Genomic DNA, 20271 nt, shown 5'->3' on the forward strand with positions numbered 1-20271 from the left:
GATGGGTGGGGTATAGTAGGACAACCAGAAGTAAAAAGAGAAAGCCTTTTTTTTTTTTTTTTTTTAAATAATAACTTTTTATTGGTAGAACCCATGCCAGGGTAATTTTTTACAACATTATTCCTTGCACTCACTTCTGTTCCGATTTTTCCTCTCCCTCCCTCCACCCCCTCCCCCAGATGGCAAGCAGTCCTATATATGTTAAATATGTTGCAGTATATCCTAGATACAATATATGTTTGCAGAACCGAACAGTTCTCTTGTTGCACAGGGAGAATTGGATTCAGAAGGTAGAAATAACCCGGGAAGAAAAACAAAAATGCAAGCAGTTTATATTCATTTCCCAGTGTTCTTTCTTTGGGTGTAGCTGCTTCTGTCCATCATTGATCAATTGAAACTGAGTTAGGTCTCTTTGTCAAAGAAATCCACTTCCATCAGAATACATCCTCAAACAGTATCGTTGTTGAGGTATATAATGATCTCCTGGTTCTGCTCATTTCACTTAGCATCAGTTCATGTAAGTCTCTCCAAGCCTCTCTGTATTCATCCTGCTGGTCATTTCTTACAGAACAATAATATTCCATAACGTTTTACTCAACCATTCTCCAATTGATGGGCATCCATTCATTTTCCAGCCTCTAGCCACTACAAACAGGGCTGCCACAAACATTTTGGCACATACAGGTCCCTTTCCTTTCTTTAGTATCTCTTTGGGGTATAAGCCCAGTAGTAACACTGTTGGGTCAAAGAGTATGCACAGTTTGATAACTTTTTGGGCATAATTCCAGAATGCTCTCCAGAATGGTTGGATTCATTCACAACTCCACCAACAATGCATCAGTGTCCCAGTTTTCCCGCATCCCCTCCAACATTCATCATTATTTTTTCCTGTCATCTTAGCCAATCTGACAGGTGTGTAGTGGTATCTCAGAGTTGTCTTAATTTGCATTTCTCTGATCAATAGTGATTTGGAACACTCATATGAGTGGTAATAGTTTCAGTTTCATCATCTGAAAATTGTCTGTTCATATCCTTTGACCATTTATCAATTGGAGAATGGCTTGATTTCTTATAAATTAGAGTTAATTCAAAGAGAAAGTCTTGAGAGTGCTTCTAACTCTTTTCTGTACCAGAGAAGCAAAGACTGACCAAAAAAAAAAAAGTCACATAATTGCTCATTTTTTCCTTTTATTTTTGGCAATTTCTCATTTATTTGTTTATTATGTTTCTGCTCCCTCATAATAAGCAAAGATAAAAAGGAAAAAAATAAGAGGAAAAACCAAGGGGTTAGGGAAGGTTCTCAGCATTGACCCAAATAAAAATGGGTACCCAGCAGGTGGCAGCAGTGGCACCCTGAGAAACCTTACTCATACATGTGTTCATCTTTCTGGGGGTAAACACCATTTGCCAGGTGAGGTGAGAGAAACATTTGGGGAAAATGGCAGAGAGAGACCATTTTCTCACCAAAATCCAGGGAGATGATTATAATTGGGATTGGGCTTGCTTGTACCTAGTTCTTTTCATGTTGTCTACCCCATTAGATTTTAAGCTCTGAAATCAGGTACTGTCTTTTATTTCGTTACATTCCTAGACCTTAGCACAGTGCCTGGAACCCAGTAGGTGCTTAATAAATGCTAATTGGCTGATGAAATAACACAGAAAGGAGTAAGATCTCCATAGGATTTATGTGAAGTTGGTGCTTTCTTTAGGAAATTGGATTTTTTAGGTAAAGAGGAGGCCTTCCTCACCCCCCACCTCCCTTCAGGTTTCTGATTCAGAGCTATCCCTCAAACTTCCTTCTATAATTTGTTTCTTGGACAATAGCTCTTATAACTCTCACCTCAGTCTCTAGAAGAATTTTGAGGGTCTTCCCCCCATCCCAAAACCCATTTTAGAAGCCAAGCTGCCCTGAAACCTCTGTCTTAGCAGATGGTGTTCAGCTTGTAGAGACTGAGCATGGAGATCAAACTCAGCAGCCATTGCTGTCTCAGCCTTCATAGCTGTCATCTCTGGGCTCTGACCTCCCTTCATCAGCAGGCTTGAATGGGTGAAGAAGCCTTTGTCACCATCTAGACCACACACTGAGGACCTTACGTTTTCCCTTGCAGGCAAAAGTTCTAGACTGTCTCTCCCCTGAAACATCCCAGCTTTGCCAAACCCCTTACTGAGCAAGTTGGTGTGGGAGCTCACATTCTCTTCCATTTCTTGGCTAACTGAAGAAAAACTCTCTGATTCTTTGAAGGCCCTGAGTTTCATACTCTCTGGGGAAGCCAGATCCCCTAAGCCCTTACCTTGCAAAGTGGACCCCAGGTGGAACCTTTCAAGATCTAGGCTGAGCTCAGGGAATGGAGGGCAGATTCTCTCTTCCCTCCAGTTCCCCAAGTCCCATTCCATTTTCCTTATCCCCCCACGGTTAGTCCCTGAGTTCCACTCTCCTTTTCCTATTCCTGAGTGTGTCAAGGTATTATGAACTTGGGTGAAGGGGCTGCCAAACCAAGAGTTTCTAGATAATACTTGAAAAACAGAGAGGGCAGCATAGAGGGCACAGAGGAGAGGCAGGGCATCAGGCTCCCAGGCAAAAAGGGGACCATCACCCTGTAGATTGAGGCCACAGAGACCTATCAGGGCCTGGGTCACAGTCAGTTCCTCGCCTTGGAAGCTCTGGAGAAGCTCACAATGAAGACGGAATGGTCCCACTTCAGTTCGAATGAAATTCTGATCCAGGATGGTCTTCATCTGGGGGGTAGAGAATAGGAATAGAATGTGTCCCCCATGATTTTGTGGATTATCTGTAATCTGAATCCCAAGCCAGCCCTATTTTTATTCTTCTTCACCCTTTCAGATCTCTGATCCTGGTTCTTGCTTTTGCTAGGCTCTCTGGAGATAGAATGGCTGCTATGTGATCTCAGTCATTAAGGAGATCCTGGACGTTGGCCAAAGCAGGCCACCTCTTTGGGCACTTGCATATGGCCTTTGATGTCCTGGGCCTCTTCTTGCTCTAAAACCCAATTCCTGTTGTCAGTATTCCTACCCCCCCCCCCCAATCCTTACCAGCTCCAGCTGTTGGGAAAGGATTCTCTTCTCCACTGACATGGCCAGCAGTTGTTGTTGCTCTTCACTCAGCTCTGGGGATAAGCCGAGAGGCAGGAAAAAAGTGGAGAAGGAAGGATCAGAGAAGGAAGTGGGGGGTCAGTGCCTCAAAGAACCACTAAGTCAGTTCTAAGTAACTAGAGATGGTCAGTGACCTTGGTAAGAACTGGGGCTGTGCTATATCCATTGAGACATGGGAAGGAGGAAAGGCAACACATTCGGGGCAGGTGGAATAGGGGAACAATGAGGATAAAGGCTCAGCTGTTTGTCCTTTTTCATAGTGGAAGGAAGGAGCAATGATGTGAGTTACAGTTACAGTGTCAAACACAGGCATCATAGAAATGTGTAGCGTGAAAGCTATTCCAGTGAGACTGCCTTTGACTCCCAACTTTCCTTTTACCTTGGAGTGCTCCTAACAGGTAGAGAAAACTCCCAGCTAGATTAGGGTTGAGTTTTCCTGAGGTATCTTGCAGCTTGGCTAGAATGGCATCCCCAGGACCCCCCAGGAATCCTTGGATCACTGGCTCTTCAAGGTCCAGTGCTCGGTTCATCTGGGAAAGAGAGCCAACAATTCAACATTTTTTAAGGGATTAATAGTGTGCTAGGCAGTGTGATAAGTATCAGAGATACAGAGAAAGGCAGATAAAGGTTTTCCCACAAGGAACTCATATTCTATTGGGATACAAATGATGTCCATCCAAAATACAGAGGATAAATGAGAGGTAATCTCCGAGAAGTGCTAGCAGTGGGGTGTGCTGGGAAAAGCCTACTGAAGAAAGTGGATGAGTTTTGATAGTTCTCACTGTTTTCCACAACAGGGGAGACAGAAAAGTTATTCTAGAATAAGAATCATCTCTCCTCTTCTAAAAGAGGATTTTTTAAAGTGGGGGAAGGATCTCCATCACATGGGGAGCTTAGTTTCCTTTCTTTGGACCTGCCTTCTTGGGGGCCTATCTATAAGTTTTCAAGCATGGGGGGAAGCTGACTCCACCCCCCCAACCTACACCCCACACTCCTGTATCTGCCCACTTTACCGTGTCTTCCAGCTCTTGCAGAGCTTTGGCCTGGCCCAGAAGTCCAAGGAGGGCCTTCAATAGAAGTGCACTTTGTTCCAGCGTCAGGCTCTTCAAAATGGGCATCTCTGCCTCCACCTCGGCCTGAAGTACCTCGAATCCCCTGAGGTCTTTGGAGGGTGACTCCGTCTGTAACCCTACTTTGGAAACACAGTGATTGGGACCAGTTCCTAAGTCCAGAATTTCCCCCAGCATTTATTCATTCAGCCAGTAGCTTTCCATACACATCTGATCATCCAATACTTTCCCTCTGCCATGCAGCCAAGCAATTTGTCTACATTTTCAGTCCCTCTGCCCCTTTGTAGCTTTCCTCCTGTCCCCAGTGTGGCCCTCTTCCTTCCTCCCTCAGTGATTTCTCATTCTCCCTTTCCCCTTTCTCTTCTCACTCTTTGTCTCTCTCAAACTTCCATCTCTTTCCTATTTCCCTCTCCTTCCTTCTGTCTCTTCTTCTCCATTACCCTCTTTTTCTTCCTCTCTTTCTCTTTACTCTTTTTCCAACTCTGCCCCTCAAGGCTTTTGTTTTAAAGGAAGTTTGGACAGCAGTAGGATAGATAGAGCCCCACTTCCTTCTCTTGAATTGGGGCTTTTGGAGATAGCAACTCTTTATTTCTTGGCTTTCTAACTTCCTCACTGTCCAACCCTGGTTCCCTAGATAGAGTCTGGTGGGAAAGGGAGGTGACAGTTCAGCTTCTTACTTGTTTGGCGTCTGGGTTCTTCAGTGAAAGCAGAAGCAATGTCAGGGACACGCCAGAGAAGACAAACACAAAGAGACAGCAGTGATTAATAATGCAGATGCTAATTTAACCTCAATACCTCTTTTCTTCACTAGGTAGCTTGGGGAAGCAGCAGAATGGCCTAAGAAGCTTCTGCAGAAGGATTCTAGTTCCTCCTCACTGTACCCTGCTTCCCCCTACCTCCATCCCATTCACCATCTCTATATATTTATGTGAAATTGAGTTCCCTCCCTTATGGTTGGCTAATGAGCACCTTCATTGCAGATTTTTCCTTACTTCCAGAACTTGAGGAGCTATGCAAACTCTCCCTGCTCAAGATTTTTTCTGCTCCTTTTAGCTCAATCATATTATAGAAAAAGAGAAGGGAGAGCAGCCATACCCACCTTCAGAAGAGGTGAAAGTTTTCAGCTTTTTATCTTTGAGATAGGAGATGTCTGTAGTAGACAGAGAAGGAGAAAGCAAGTGTTATGGTTGCTTTATTTAGGAATCCACCAGGAAGATAGGGAGATTAAGAATGCTTAGTGACAATTAAGGGAAGAAGAGGACCTATAGTTCTGAAATCAACATGTCCAGGAATGGGTAAAGAAATGTCTCAACGGAACTTTGGGCTATAGACTCTGGGGAATTAGGGGAAAAAGGACAAGAATAGAAATTTGGGAGGTAAATGGTCTTCTGGGGACTGATCTTGAAATTCAGTGACCAGATAGGGAGACAGTTTTGCTTCCCTCTTTCCCCCTCCTCACTTTGCTGCAACATACCCCAATTTTTCTCTCCAATGACAAGCTGCCTAAGTCGGAAGGCTAGGATGGAACCCAGAGAGACATGGATGATGGTATTGAAGCTAAAGGAACCCTGGAGGAAGGCAAGAAAAGAAGAGAAAGAAAAGGTTATGAATCATAATCATAACATAGTTATATAGTGCTCTATGATTAAGAAATACATTAGCACACATATAGATTATTGTGGTTTTTTTAAGGAATTATTTTCTTCAGTGAATTTTTATACTTTTCCATTTGAACAATTCTACTTTTTAGGGAGTTTTTCTCTTCAGTGAATTTTTATGCCTTCCCCCTCCACCCCCCAATTCTGCTTTTCAAGGCACTCTCCTTATTGGATTTTTGTATGTCTATGTTGGCCTAGTCTGTTGCTTTCTTTTAGTCTTTTTTTTTTTTAAGGTGTTATTTTCATCAGTATTTTTTTGTGCCTCCTTTAACAAACTATTGATTCTTTTTTCATGATTTTCTTGCATCACTCTCATTTCTCTTCCCAATATTCTCTCATTTGATTTTTCAAAATCCTTTTTGAGCTCTTCTATGACCTGAGACCAATCCACATTTTTCTTAGAAGTTTTGAATGTAGGAGTTTTGACTTTGTTGTCTTCTTCTGAGAGTGTTTTGATTTTCTTTGTCACCATAGTAACTTTTTATGCTCAGAATTTTTTTTTGTTTGCTCATTTTTCCAGCCATTTCTTGACTTTTAACTCTTAGTTCAAGTATAGCTCTGCTTCCTGAATGGAAGATGTACTATCCCGAGCTTCAGGGATTTTGTGCAGTTGTTTTCAGAAAACTTCTAAGGGCCTGTAAATTTTCAGTTATTCCCAGGTGGTGTGACTTAAAGAGAGGTGCTTTTACTATCCTCTTGGCCCACACTCTGTGGTCTCTGAGTGATAACAAGCACTCTTTTCTGCCCTGGAAGTGTGAGGAGGGTCCTTGCTCTGCTGTTACTACAAGCTCCAATGAGCTAGTAGCTCCTTCTCACCCTGGAACTGTTTCCCACGACTGTGACCCAGTTCTGAATATGGGCAAAGCAACAGTCCTGTTCCAGTGCCAGCAAAGAGACCCTGCAATCTTCTTCTGATCAATTATTTGATGCCCTAACCATCTGTGGGTTGAGAATTCCAGAACTGTTGCTGATAAGTCAGTAACTCCCAGGGTTTGCTCCTAGTTTGCTGGGGCTTGGTCTGCACTGGATCCTGGTTATTAGTAAGGGTATGGCCTGCACTCTCACCTAGGTGCAACAGAGTTTTCTTGCCAACCTATCTAAGTTGTATTTGTCTAGAAAAGTATTTCAAATTGTCTTTTTGTGGGTTTACCACTCCCAAATTTGTTTTAGGACATTATTTAAAGGTATTTAAAGGGGTTTGGAGGAGAGTTCAAGCGAGTACTTATCTTTTTTCTGCCAAGTTGGTCTATTTTAAGGTTTTTATTGTGAAAAGAATGCCAGATTTAGAATCAGAGGACCTGAGTTCAAATCATCCCTGACTCATCTTAAGTCACACAGCTAAGAAGCATTGGAAATAGGAGAGGAATTGAGAAGAGATGAACTCAGGTTGGGGAAATACAGAAGTGAGGGGATGGAGTGGAATGGAGAGAGCCTCTCGTTCATTTGTCGTGTCCCAATGTGAGGCATTCTTGGCAACGATACTGGAGTGGTTTGACATTTCCTCCAATTTATTTTACAGATGAGAAAATTGTGGCCAACAGGATTGAATGACTTGTCTAGCTAGGTGGCACCCTAGTGCACCAAGAACTGGGTAGTCAGAAAAATCTAATCGGGGAAGATGGAGCGGCTAGGTGGCGCCATAGTGCACGGAGAACTGGGCAGTCAGAAAAATCTAATCAGGGAAGATGGAGTGGCTAGGTGGCGCCCTAGTGCACCGAGAACTGCATCTGGACCAAAGAAAACCTAAATTCAAATCCATCCTTAGACACTAGCTGGAAGGGACCATTTTTGTTGTTTGGTGTTCAACTCTCCATAACTCCATTTGGGATTTTCTTGTTAAAGATACTGAAGTCGTTTGCCATTTTCCTTCTCTAGATCATTGTACAGATGAGGAACTAAGACAAACAGAGTTAAGAGACTTGCCCAGGATCATCTAGCTATGTGACCCTGGGGTCTAAAGTCTAAAGATGAGTCTTCCTGACTCCAGCTCTGGTGGCACTTTATTTACTATATCACCTAGCTGCAACAGAAGGGACCAAGGAGACTATTAAATCTAACAGCTTATTTTACTGAGGTCAAACGAGATTATTTATTTAAATTTGGGGAGAAGGTGATTGCTGTTAAGTGATCATAAGTGTCTAAGGCTGGATTTAACATAGGCCCTCCTGACTTCACAGTTGTATTCTATCCACTGTAGTATGTAGCTGCCCCCCTAAGTGAGATTACATGGCTTCCCAGGGATCAAACATTTGTTAAGAATCTACTATGTGCCAGTCACTGTGCTAAACTCTAGCGTTACAGAAACAGACAAAAGATAGTGCTCATCCTTAAGGTGCTTACAATCTAATAATGGAAGGGATAACACACACACACACACACACACACAGAGTAAGTTTTATGAATTAGGAAATAATTGAAAGAAGGAAAGCACTGGAATTAAGAGGGGTTAGGGAAGGCTTCCTATGAAAGGTGGGTTATATAGCTAGTAAGTATCTAAGGCACAATTTGAACATTTGGAGTCTTCCTGAATCCCAGGTTAGTGTCTTGTCATGTACACATGCTGGAGGAATGTTAGAAAGTAATTATTAGTAATTAATAAATTAGGAATAACATTAAGAAGACTGTGAAGAAAAGGGTTATAGGACTGGCAGTTTTAAGAGGAGAAAGCCAAGGGCCTGGATTTTTTGAGGGAAAGGGCCTAATATATGTAATGGATGTTTTTTGTTATGGTTTTTCCAGTGGTTTGGGATATGTGGGTGAACTCCAAAAGGAGCCAAAAATGTCAGAATTCCCACCTTGAGCCCCATAGCTGTGAGGAGAGGTATAGAAATGTCTGCTCCAGCTTTCCTCCCCTGCTGCAGCTTGGCATCCTTCAGTGTCTCCACTGCCTCCGTCACCATATACAGATTCTCTCCACGTTCCCGAAGCTTCTTCAGGAAAGATGGTTCTGGCTTTTTCAGTTTCCTGGAAGGAGGAGAATCATGGTGTTCACTGGTCTCTGGGACTGCTGATGGACAGCAGCTTTTCTTCCCAAGTATCTCCTCTAGTGTCTAGCTGTTCTGCTCTGAACTATCCCTTCCCTATTCCTCCTAGACTCCAGAGACTACAGTGGAAAAGTCAAGACAGTCAGTGAGTGATTGCCATAAGAGCTGAGACTATCTTGACACACATGATTTGCCTGAAAGATGTATGTGTCTCTGTATTTATCATATGGCCTCAGGACAGTACAGTGAGGAGTGAAGGACTTGAGGTTAGGGAGACCTGAATTTGAATCTTGCCTCAGACTCTCCCTGGCCAAGTCACTGAACCTTTCTCATACTTGGTTTCTTCAATGGTAATCAGGGATCATTCTAGAATTTACCTTCCTGGATCTGTGAGGATCAAGCAAGATAACATAGGCAAAATACTTTTCAATCTTTATTGTACTACATAAATGCTAATTCTTAATTATTCACAGATGCCTGTGTGTGGGGTCTCTCTGAGTGTCTGTATTTAGGTGTCTTTGTGTGTCCATGAAAGTTTGTGACTTTTTGAATTTAAGAAAAACCTATGTATTTGTGGCTTTGTTTGTATCAGGGTATCTCTTTGTCTTTGCAAGGTTATATTTGTAGAAAGAAGGCAGTCCTGAAGCCCATTGGAGTTGCGCCAGCCTCTTATAATTTACCCTTTATCCATCCCTTCCCAACCTGGGTCTTACCATTTCTTTAAGGATTCCAGCTCTTTCATAATGCTGAGCTTCTGAACCTCCAAGGAATTTTTATGGGAACCACCAGCAGAGACAGTAATATTTACGGGTATTCCAATGGCTTCTGTCTTCACTCCAGCCTGCATATTTCCTTCACTGTTCCCCTGAATTGTGATCTTTGTGTCTTTTCTTGGTGCTGCCAGATAGAGACCCCATAGCTCATTTTATTACCTTGCTCCAAATTCATCTCCCAAAAGTACCTGGATTTCTTCCCAGTAACAAATGCCCCTTTCTTCCTCCAAGGGCAAAGAGGTCAGAAGAGAAGAAAAAAATCTAGGGTGGGTCAAACTTGAGGATAGGGAATTTGAACAGCCTGTCTTTAGGGCACAGAAGGGATGACAAGAAAGCAGGATTCCTAAGACCAGTGCAAGGATATTAATTAACTACTAGATTGATAGGAATTAGACATGAGAGCTAAGTGAGAATGGCTCCTGAACCTCCAGAAACTATAATGGGTTTACTTCAGCCTTTCACTGAAGGATGGAAGCAGGCTAGTCAATCAGAAGCATGAAAATCGCAAAGGATCATGATCTAGAGTGGGAGTTTTTAACTAACCTTTTTTGTATTGTGGACTTTGGGCATTGTGATAAAGGTTTATGGATCTGTCCTCAGTAGAATGTTTTTAAAAGCATAAAATAAAACACATTGTACTCCAAAGGAAAACAAGTTATATTGAATAGAATATATTTAAGAAAAAAATTTTTAAAAATAAGGTCAGAGATCCTTGGTTAAGAATACCAGATCTACAGAGAAATGCAAATTAAGACAACTCTGAGATACCACTACACACCTGTCAGATTGGCTAAGATGACAGGAAAAAATAATGAATGTTGGAGGGGATGCGGGAAAACTGGGACACTGATGCGTTGTTGGTGGAACTGTGAACGAATCCAACCATTCTGGAGAGCAATCTGGAATTATGCCCAAAAAGTTACCAAATTGTGCATACCCTTTGATCCAGCAGTGTTTCTATTGGGCTTATATCCCAAAGAAATACTAAAGAAGGGAAAGGGACCTGTATGTGCTAAAATGTTTGTGGCAGCCCTGTTTGTAGTGGCTAGAAACTAGAAATTGAATGGATGCCCATCAATTGGAGAATGGCTAGGTAAATTGTGGTATATGAATGTTATGGAATATTATTGTTCTGTAAGAAATGACCAGCAGGATGAATACAGAGAGGCTTGGAGAGACTTACATGAACTGATGCTAAGTGAAATGAGCAGAACCAGGAGATCACTTTACACTTCGACAACGATATTGTATGAGGATGTATTCTGATGGAAGTGGATTTCTTTGACAAAGACTCAATTTCAATTGATAAATGATGGACAGAAGCAGCTACACCCAAAGAAAGAACACTGGGAAACGAATGTGAACTATTTGCATTTTTGTTTTTCTTCCCAGGTTATTTTTACTTTCTGAATCCAATTCTCCCTGTGCAACAAGAGAACTGCTCGGTTCTGCACACATATATTGTATCTAGGATATACTGCAACATATTTAACATATATAGGACTGCTTGCCATCTAGGGGAGGGGGTGGAGGGAGGGAGGGGAAAAATCAGAACAGAAGCGAGTGCAAGGGATAATGTTGTAAAAAAAAAAATTACCCTGGCATGGATTCTGTCAATATAAAGTTATTATAAAATAAAATAAAATACTAAAAAAAAAGAATACCAGATCTAAAGGAAGAATTTCTGAACTAAAAGGCGAATAATGACAGGAACCATCTGAGAGCTACCATTTTGTGATTTAGTCCTATATCCAACTGTTGAGTGGCATGAGTTTGTAGCTATAATTTGCCTATTCTATACAATGAAATGAATATACTCTGGCTAAGAAATATATATACACTGGCTGAGAAATGAATATACACTGGCTAACTGGAAACCTTAGGGAGATCATGATTTCTTTTATTAAACCTATTCTTTCTCCCCTTTTCCCTCTTTGGGTTGATGACATCACCATTTTTGCCCATATTTAGACTTAAAACTCTTCTCTGTCATCATTCATGTCAATTTGTTTCTCAAAGGCTACATATACTTTCTGTTCCCCTTCACTTTCCCTCTAATTTCTTTTTTCCTCTCCCTCCATCTATCCCCTCCTCTTTTTCTTTTTTCTTTTTATTCCTGTTTTCTTCCTTTTTTCCTTCCTCCCTTTCTCTTTCTTTGTTCTCCTTCCTACTTCCTCTCTCTTTCCTTGTTCTCCCTTCTCTTTCCCTCCCTTTTCTTCCTTGTTCTCTTTTCTTCCTTCCTTCTCTCACTCCTCTCTGGGAGGTCTCCTTTTGTTTGGTTAAGTCATTTATCAGTTGTATCCAATTCTTTGTGACTCCATTTAGGGTTTTGTTTTGTTTTTTGACAAAGATAACAGTGATTTGCCATTTCCTTTTCCAATTCATTTTACAAATGAAGAAACTGAGGCATACAGAATTAAGTGACTTACCTGGGGTCATACAGCTAGTAAGAGTCTGAGGCTGGTTTTGAACTCAGGAAATGAATCTTCCTGCCAGACCCTGAACTCCATCCACTGTACTACCTAATTGCCTCATCTCAAGCCACTTAGACTATTATAACAACTTCCTTACTAGTATCCCTGCATCTAGTTTCTTCCCTCTCCAGTTTATCTTGAACAGTTCTGATCATGTTATTTATCTAGAAAAACTTTAACTGGTTCCCTCTTCTTTATAGAGAGGCATCTAGATATGTGTATATATATGTATGTATATATGCATGTATACATATGTATGTGTATATATATATGTGTATATATATATATATATATACCTATAAGCAAGAGGGAGCCAATCATATATGTATATATACATATATATTTATGTATTATGTATATATGTGTATATATTGTCATAACATGGTACAGTGGATTGAACAGTGGTCTGAAGTCAGAGGATCTTAATTCAGAGATGTTATGTGACCTTAGACAAGTTATTTCACTTCACTGAGCCTCATTTTCCCCATCTGTAAACTTGGATAGTTGGATCAAATGACCACTAAGATCCTTTCCCATCCTAGGTCCAGGATCCTATGGTTGACTTTTAATGCCATTCACAGTGTGGGTCCTAACCTCATTCCATAGATTCCCCTTCAAATACTCATTTTTTAAACTGTACTTCTAGCTGATCCTTGATAACACCCTACCATCTCCTACTGGCATGCATTAACTTAGGTTAGACTCTATTCCTGGAAAACACTTCATCCTTATCTCTACTTGTTGAAATGGCTTTTTTCTCCTTCTTGCCTTAGCTTAGGTGCTATTTTCTCCATGAAACTTTTAAGGATCACTCTCTTAATTGAAAGCAAAAAGTGTTCTCTTGTCTTCAAGTTTTCCTATTGAACTTTAAACTTTTCATTTGTTCCAATCTCACTCTACCATATATCATATTATGTATTTACATGTATGCCATCCCTGCCTTCCCCTCGTCAGGGCTCTGGACATTTCTCTGGTTGTTTCCCATCCCCAGAAAACTCAACCTCTACTCCTCCTACTGACTTCTTTGGTTTCCTTTAAGCCCCAAATAGACTTTTATAGGAAGTCTACTTTAACTCCACTTAATTCCATTATTTTCCTCCTGTTAATTATTTCAAATTAATCCTATATAAGGCTTGCTTTGTATATATTTGTTTACATGTTGACTACCTTGTCAGACTGTAAGCTCCTTTAGGGCAGGAACTGTCTTTTGCCTCTTTTTGTATTCCCAGCCCTTAATACACTGTGAAGTGACTAGCTAATGTGTTGTAGGTATCTTTTGCCTCTTTTTATACGTCCAGCCCTTAGCAACTGTTTATTTATTTATTATTATTAAATGTAAGATCCTTGAGGGCAAGGGCTTTTTTTTTTTTTTTTTTTTTTTTTTTTAGACTTTGCCTTCCATCTTTACAGATAGAAAATGCTTAATAAGTATTTATTGAACTGAGAAGAGGTCTTTTTGGAGAGGTGTGTTTTCTGAAAAGATAATGTTTTATACCTTTAAAAATAGAAATTTATATTTTACTTAAACACTCTTTAGGGTTGTTGTTCAATTGTTTTCAGTTATGTTTGACAGTGACTCCATTTCAGTTTTTCTTGGCAAGATATTGGTGTGATTTGCCATTTTCTTCTCTAGCTCATTTTATAGATGATGAAATGGAGGCAAACAGGCTTCAGTGACTTGCCCAGGGCACACAGCTAGTTAGTGTCTGAGGCTGAATTTGAACTCATGAAGAGGAGTCTTTCTGACTCTGGGTCCTGCACTCTACCCACTGTGCCATCTTTAAAATTATCTGCCCCACACTTCCCACGCTATTAAATATAGTATACTAAATACAATTTAACCAACATAGTACTGTATTTTGAGTGATGTTAGGTATATAAACATATACTAAATGATCCCAGATAGCTTTCTGATGTATGTATGAATTTCCTTTCCTCCTATGTATGAATTTCCTTTTTCTTTTCTAACTCAGGCTGTCAGCCATCTCTTTTCCTTATTGCTACCTGGGATCAAGTCCTATCTCTCACATATCATGACTATGTGATTCTGGGCAAGTCATTTAGCCTCTTAGAGTTCTAAGCAATTCTCTAAGATGATCAGTGGAAGAGAAATGCCAACCAACATTGGTTAGAAAGATTTTACTCATAGGGGAATTCCTTATACCAGTGAAGTCACAGTTCCAATCTAATGTCTAACCTTATCTAAGTGAACCTGCCAATAACAGGCCCTCTCCTAATTTGTTGTGGGTTATTATTTAAAAGAAGAAAAAATAGGCTTTGAATGAAGGCCAGAACAGAATGCATGAGTACATGGACCTGATGACCTCCATCTTGGTTGCTCTTCCTTTCCTTCCCTCCCTTTTCCCTTCTTCCTCTCATTTCTATCTTCCCTTTTCTCTCCTTTCTTTCCTTCTTCCTTTTTTTCTTCCCTTTCTTTCCTAAGGATATAGCTATACCAGTGGTCCCCAAGAAGCAGACAGTTAGAGATCAAGGACCCTGACATCAAGAAAAAATTTCTATGTAACAAAAAAGTACCTCTCCCTTTAACTAAGGGTGGTGGCAGTCAGGGAATGAGGCTGCCCCCTGTGATTGCATCCCATCCTACTCCAGTTGTTCCTTTTTCTGCAGCTGCTTGCTACTAATTAGACATAGTGTGTACTTAACTCATGCTCACTCCTAGCTATGATAATATTCCAAGTCAGTGCCTTGGATCCTCTCCTTATTGCTTTTTTCTCCATACTCTCTTCTTAGCGACTGTTATCGTCTGAGAGCTTCCCACCTTTGAGGTCCAGAAGACCTGAGTGCCCCAGGATGCCCCACGGAGCCTCTCTCTGCTCTCCCTGCCTGCCCTTCTCACCCCTCTTTACCCATTCCCTTCCCATATGTGGAGTGTAGCCTTGCCAGAAACATCCCAGCCCGTCCTGTAACTGACTGGCAGCTACGACCAACCCTGGGGCCTCCCTATAATTTCAGAAATAGGCAGCCAATCAGATGTGCCGAATGAGACCCTCCCCTCTAAAACACCAAACCCAAAACAAAAAGAATAACCTTTGGCCTTCCCTGGGCTGCTGAGTTACCCTGATGTGTGAAGGATGGAGCCCACGTGTCCCCACATTGAAAGCAGCAGGGAGGAGAACTTGGCCTGACTTGGCTGTGTGCTTCCTCCTGCCAGGGTCTCATAGGCACAGAGCGGGAGGATGGAGGAGGTCCCTCTAGTGATTGCCCTATGACCTTGGCTTGGAATTATGATTTTCCTTGTCTGAGTTAAAATGTCTGGAGCCAGACTTGTGATTTCACCAGCATAAGGAAGGTTCCTTTTGAGAAAACATCTTGAGGCAGGATAGATTAGCACCTTCTCTGTAGCTCAGAACTATAGTCTGGAGCATACAGAGATTGTGCCTTGTCCCAAGTCATACAATCAGTATGTGTCAGAGAAGGGATTTGAACCCAGGCCTTTCTTGACTCTATCCACCAAGCAACACTGCATATTTGTGATTTAAAATACGCCTACAATGAAAGCCTATAGCTTTTAGCATTACTGGCCAATCTGCCTCTTTTAGGGATATGTGTCAGCCCCAAAGGAGCTGCAGTGAGCCTGATACCAGAACTTTGCCCCAGAAGTTGTCATTTAAGGACAAGAAGAGATGGACAATTGAATAAACTAATTGTTGGGTTTTTCTCCTTCTCCTATCTCTTTACATGAATGCAATGGCTTAAAGGCAGTATATGTAGTTCATGTGTCTCCAGCATCTTCTGTATAGATGCTATATTTCTGATCATGGAAGAGGTGTGTGTGTGTGTGTGTGTGTGTGTGTGTGTGTGTGTGTGTGTATGTGTGTGTGTGTGTGTGTGTATGTGTAGGGGAATTGCTATTATGGATGACTATACCTGGCAGCTTAATTCCTGGCTCCAGCATATCTCTGAGAGAGAGATCTGTCTTGACATATTGGGCTCCCCAAAAGAGTGTACCCTTCCTCTTCCTCCGCACCAAGCAGAAGGGCTGGAAATGTGAGACATCAATGATGCTGCTCGTGGCAATCAGGTCCCCAGTTGGATCCAATTGCCGTACCAAAGCCTGGGTGGTGTTTCGAAATACAGGAGCCATAATTCCTAAGTCCTGGCAGGGAATGTTGGAGGATGGAACAGAGCAAGAACAGGTTATCTCTGCCTTTACCTGGCTACCCCCACTCTCCTTAACCTTGTATTCTTTCCCCTAGTCTTTGTGGGAGACTTTCCCTAAAACTGGGCAGGCACATCGTGGATGGAAGAGCACTTTGTGCTTCTCTTTTCTGCTGGACACCATCCACGACCTCAGCCCACTCTTGGCCCCTCCTTCTCAGAGAAGAGCAAATTCTCCCACATTTGATCCTCACTGCCCCACTTTGGGATGGGAGAGTTCCCACTTACTCCTGCCTTTGAATGGCATAGAGTTTTGTCTGGCTTCTCTGACTTAAGTGAATTGGTTGTTTCTGACTCCCTCCTTCCCAGTCCCTGTACCCCACAGGTCTTAATCTGGGCACCTAAGGAGAAAAAAGCAAAAAGATATATTTTCCCATATATTTCCCCAAAGCCTATCTCTTTTACTGACCCCCCCTCCAAGTCTAAGTCAGAGATTGGCACCCTCAAGCCCAAAGAACTCTCATTTATTGGATCCCTTGTCTTTCTCAGCTCACCTTTAGGAGATTAGAAATGCCCAGATGTCTTCAGAGTAAGACTTCAGGCTGAAGGGGATCCTTTTTTCTGAAGGTTCCAGGCTCACCTCTAAGAGACTGATTTTGGATTTCTCTCAGGTATGAGGGGAACATCAAATGGGCCTTCTGATGTCCCTATTAGTGGAGAAATAGCCGCACCCACCTGTCCCCACCCTTATGTCCCCACACAGTCCACTTCCCAGAAAGTAGCACAGCTTGTCCCAGCTTGCCCCTATGGAGGGGGAAGGGAAGAGCACTGGAAGGAGGAGGTGAATGTGACAGTGTTTACATGGTGGGGGGCGTGCAGGGCAGAGGAAGACAGCATCTCACTCAAAGAGTGCCCATGAAAAGACCATGTCCTTTCCCCCTGAGAAAGACCAACAAAATGGCTGGTCATAAATGCAATCTATTTGTGAACCAAGAGAATACAAGGTCCCTGGTATTTTTGAGTGGTTGAATTAGTCCATGTGGGGAATGGGCCATTAGATTTCTATTATTTCATAGGGGAGGAGACAGAAGATTTCAATCCCTTCTTAGGTCAGTCTAGAAGAAATCAGGAGTGATACAGAGCCCATTCACTCAAAAGATTGGATATGATTTTTTTTTTGGAAGGAGGGAGGGTGGGACAGTCCAAAAACAAAAAAGAGTGTGGGTATAGATATCAGAAAAGAGGTCAAGAAGAAAGGGGTCAGAGGTGGGTGAGAGTGGATGGAAATTAAGTGATAAGGGAGGAACCAGATTTTCATCTTTCATGACCTCCTACTCCTTGACTCTACCCATAAACCTGTATCCTACATAGGGTGGGGACACTGAGAAGATGGTCCTTATCTCTGGTTTCCATCACTAGCACCCAGAAGCCTCCAGAAACAGCCCTTCTTTCAGAGACAGTTTATGGATGCAGGGGGAAAGAAAAGGCATTTTGAGATGCCGCCAAGGAGCTGTAAGGGTCATTTCATCTCACTAGAAGCCAGTTCTACCCAGAGTCTTCTGGAACTTCTGTTAAACTCTAAGCAGAATTAGTTCAGAGTTCAATCCTTGCTCCTTCTTCAGTTCCCCTGGGGAGAAGATAAGGAATGTTGGTCCTTCCCCTGTTGCTTTCTCGCTTGTCTCCAAGACTGGAGAGACTGGATAGATCCAGGTTGCTGAGATGATATGAGGGGGTAGACAGAGGAAACATAGTTAAATTGCCAATCTCATTTTATTGCTCAGTATCTGGGCATACCTTCTCATTTCCCATCCCCCAAGACTCCCCAGTATATCATCATTAATTCACAACTTAGTTCAAGTTTCTTGTTTCCCTGCTCAAATAGACTCTGGTATCAGGAGGTAGAAGGTGGGAGGAGAGGAGGAGATGAGACCAAGTACAGAATGGAGGCCCTAGGGGTGGAGGTAAGTTACCAGGGGAACTGTAAGCCAATCCTCCTTGCTCTGTCTACCACAAAAGGGAACTATGGGAAAGGTATTTGAGAAGCCACAAATTGTACCTTTATTGAATGTTTTCTAATACACCAGGGGTAGGGGGAAGGGAGGCTTATCAGATCACATACCCATATCTTTCCCTACCTCCATTTCCCTCTCCCAGTCTAATGCATGATGAGCTCTCTTGTTTCACAAGGGCAGCCCTGTGATTAAGAACTAAGACAGGAAGGTGGGTTCTGCATGGGGGATAGGGCTGGAACTAGAGTTGGCTGGGGAAAGGGAAAACCTGAGGATGGGAGACTGGAGTAGGAGAGACTAAGGAAAGGAGAGACTGTGAGAGGAGAAAGGAAGTAGGGAGGGAAGAGGGTAAATACTTAAGGGAGGTAGAGTCAGCCAGGAGGGGAAAGACAGAAGTAGACAGAAGTAGATGGAACAGCAACATTAGGGACACAAGGGGTCTAATGTAGGAAGGATGGAGAAGCAGAAGGTGGGAGGGAGGAGTGAAAGGGAAGGGAATGATCGAAGCATCAGATAACAGTGCTGAGAATGGATGAATCCTCCGAGCGGGCCGGCACAGTGGGAGGCAGCTTTGGTGGACGGCAGGCCTCTTCCTGATTCCTTCGCACGTAGTGAACAAGATAAGCCACCACTAGTGCCAGCCAGCCTCCCATGGTGACAAGCAGGGCTGCATCTGTGCCTCGCCGGGCCCCACCTCTCCCAGTCCCACACATTTCTGCTTCTTCTATCAGTGACAGAAACTCCCGTCCCACCAGCTCTGGCCGGGCACTTGGCCCACAGACAATGCCCGCCCCAGTTTCTGGCGCCAGCCTCACCCATCTCAGCACCTCCTGAAGGGCACAGTCACAGCGCCATGGATTGGCAGACAGATTCACTTGGGTCTGTAATTCTCTAAAGGCCTCAGCAGGCACAGATGTCAGTTGATTGGCAGAGAGATCCAGGTATCTCAGGGTATTTCCCAGACCCTGGAAGGCAGCATCTGAGAGACGGACAAGGACATTGTGGGACAGGTCTAGCTCAGCCAGGGCAGGAAGATGCTGGAAGGCACCAGCAGGCACAGATGCCAGCCGATTGGCATCTAGGTAGAGTTTGCGGGTATCATTTGGGATGCCTAGAGGCACAGCAACTAGACCAGCCTGGCTGCACCGGAATGTACGTTCACCAGCTTCCTCTGCTACATAGCAACCCCGGGGAAGTGCCCGGGCACTGGGCATAGGACTCCCCATGTCCATCATCATCAGTAGGAGGAGGGAAAGAGGAATGGTTGGCACGATCATGACCACAGATTGACATAGTTCTTGGTCTACGTAGGACCTGAAAAAGGCAATTCCCCCACCCCAATAAAAAATAAAATTAAAAAATATTCCCACTGATTCTGCTCAGGGGTATCTAAGAAGGAATCCTAGCCTTTGCTTTGTAGGATCTGGATTGGTCTGGGCAGGGTGGGGTCTCTACATTCTATCCAAGGGGTCCCTCTGGGATCTTTGTCTGAGATCCATTTGTTAGGTGACTGGGAGTCTGGGGAGTCCTAAATCTCTGTCCTTCCCTATGTTTCTGTTCCCTTATTTGGGACGTTTTCTGCCCTACCCCCACACCTATGTGTAGGATTGATAGATTGGCAGGGTAGTCAGGCAGAGCTCCATGATGCTAGATTTCAGCTGACATGAAAGGGATAAGGAAAAATGAGATAAGATCCAGACCAGTTGGAGAGACTTGAGCCTTCTCCCTTCTGGCTCCTGCCCCCTTCTTCTCTCAACTTCTCTTTTCACTAACTTTACCCACCCTACATCCCTCCCCTACTACAGGACCTGCCCCACTCCTTTCTTTTCCCCTTCTCTTTTTTTGCTTGAAATTTCTCACCCCAGCCAGCACAAGAACTTGCTTCTCTGCAGCTTTTGCGTCTCTTGGAAAGAGCTGTCTCCCTTCAGCTCAAAATGGGAAACCCCAGTATCTTCCAGGAACCAAGTCAAGCAATTAGAATAGGGAGGGTGTTGGGACAGTATTGGGTTTCTCCCCCTTTCTCCCCCCATGTGACTCTAAAGCCAGAGCCAGATGCATTGGTTACCTGAGCAG

General features: G+C 42.9%; 3 protein-coding genes across 4 annotated transcripts; all 3 read right to left on the reverse strand.

Annotated features, from left to right (window-relative positions):
- Positions 1-1171: 1171 nt before the first annotated feature.
- On the reverse strand, positions 1172-5037 carry LOC127560205 (uncharacterized). 2 transcript variants are annotated; one of them, XM_051994590.1, is made up of 5 exons: positions 4859-5037; positions 4125-4303; positions 3491-3641; positions 3052-3125; positions 1172-2736 (listed from the first exon to the last, which is right to left on the reverse strand). In XM_051994590.1, exons 2-5 carry the CDS (start codon positions 4227-4229, stop codon positions 1849-1851), a joined length of 1218 nt encoding a protein of 405 aa, XP_051850550.1. In that variant the 5' UTR covers positions 4230-4303; positions 4859-5037; the 3' UTR covers positions 1172-1848. The 2 variants fall into 2 exon arrangements, with proteins under 2 accessions (XP_051850550.1, XP_051850549.1); XM_051994589.1 differs by lacking the exon at positions 4859-5037 and having other exon boundaries at positions 4125-4830.
- LOC127561354 (gasdermin-A-like) lies at positions 4812-16909 on the reverse strand. Its single transcript, XM_051996627.1, has 7 exons — positions 16744-16909; positions 15959-16187; positions 9537-9720; positions 8635-8803; positions 5656-5749; positions 5281-5331; positions 4812-4822 (listed from the first exon to the last, which is right to left on the reverse strand). The coding sequence occupies exons 2-7, from the start codon at positions 16173-16175 to the stop codon at positions 4812-4814; spliced, it is 726 nt and encodes a 241-aa protein (XP_051852587.1). The 5' UTR covers positions 16176-16187; positions 16744-16909.
- A 957-nt stretch (positions 16910-17866) lies between these two features.
- On the reverse strand, positions 17867-20049 carry LRRC3C (leucine rich repeat containing 3C). Its single transcript, XM_051992138.1, has one exon. It carries the CDS (start codon positions 19473-19475, stop codon positions 18708-18710), a length of 768 nt encoding a protein of 255 aa, XP_051848098.1. The 5' UTR covers positions 19476-20049; the 3' UTR covers positions 17867-18707.
- Between the last annotated feature and the right edge of the window lie 222 nt (positions 20050-20271).

This window comes from Antechinus flavipes, chromosome 4 (genome assembly GCF_016432865.1).
Source record: "Antechinus flavipes isolate AdamAnt ecotype Samford, QLD, Australia chromosome 4, AdamAnt_v2, whole genome shotgun sequence".
In the NCBI taxonomy this organism is placed as follows: domain Eukaryota; kingdom Metazoa; phylum Chordata; class Mammalia; order Dasyuromorphia; family Dasyuridae; genus Antechinus; species Antechinus flavipes.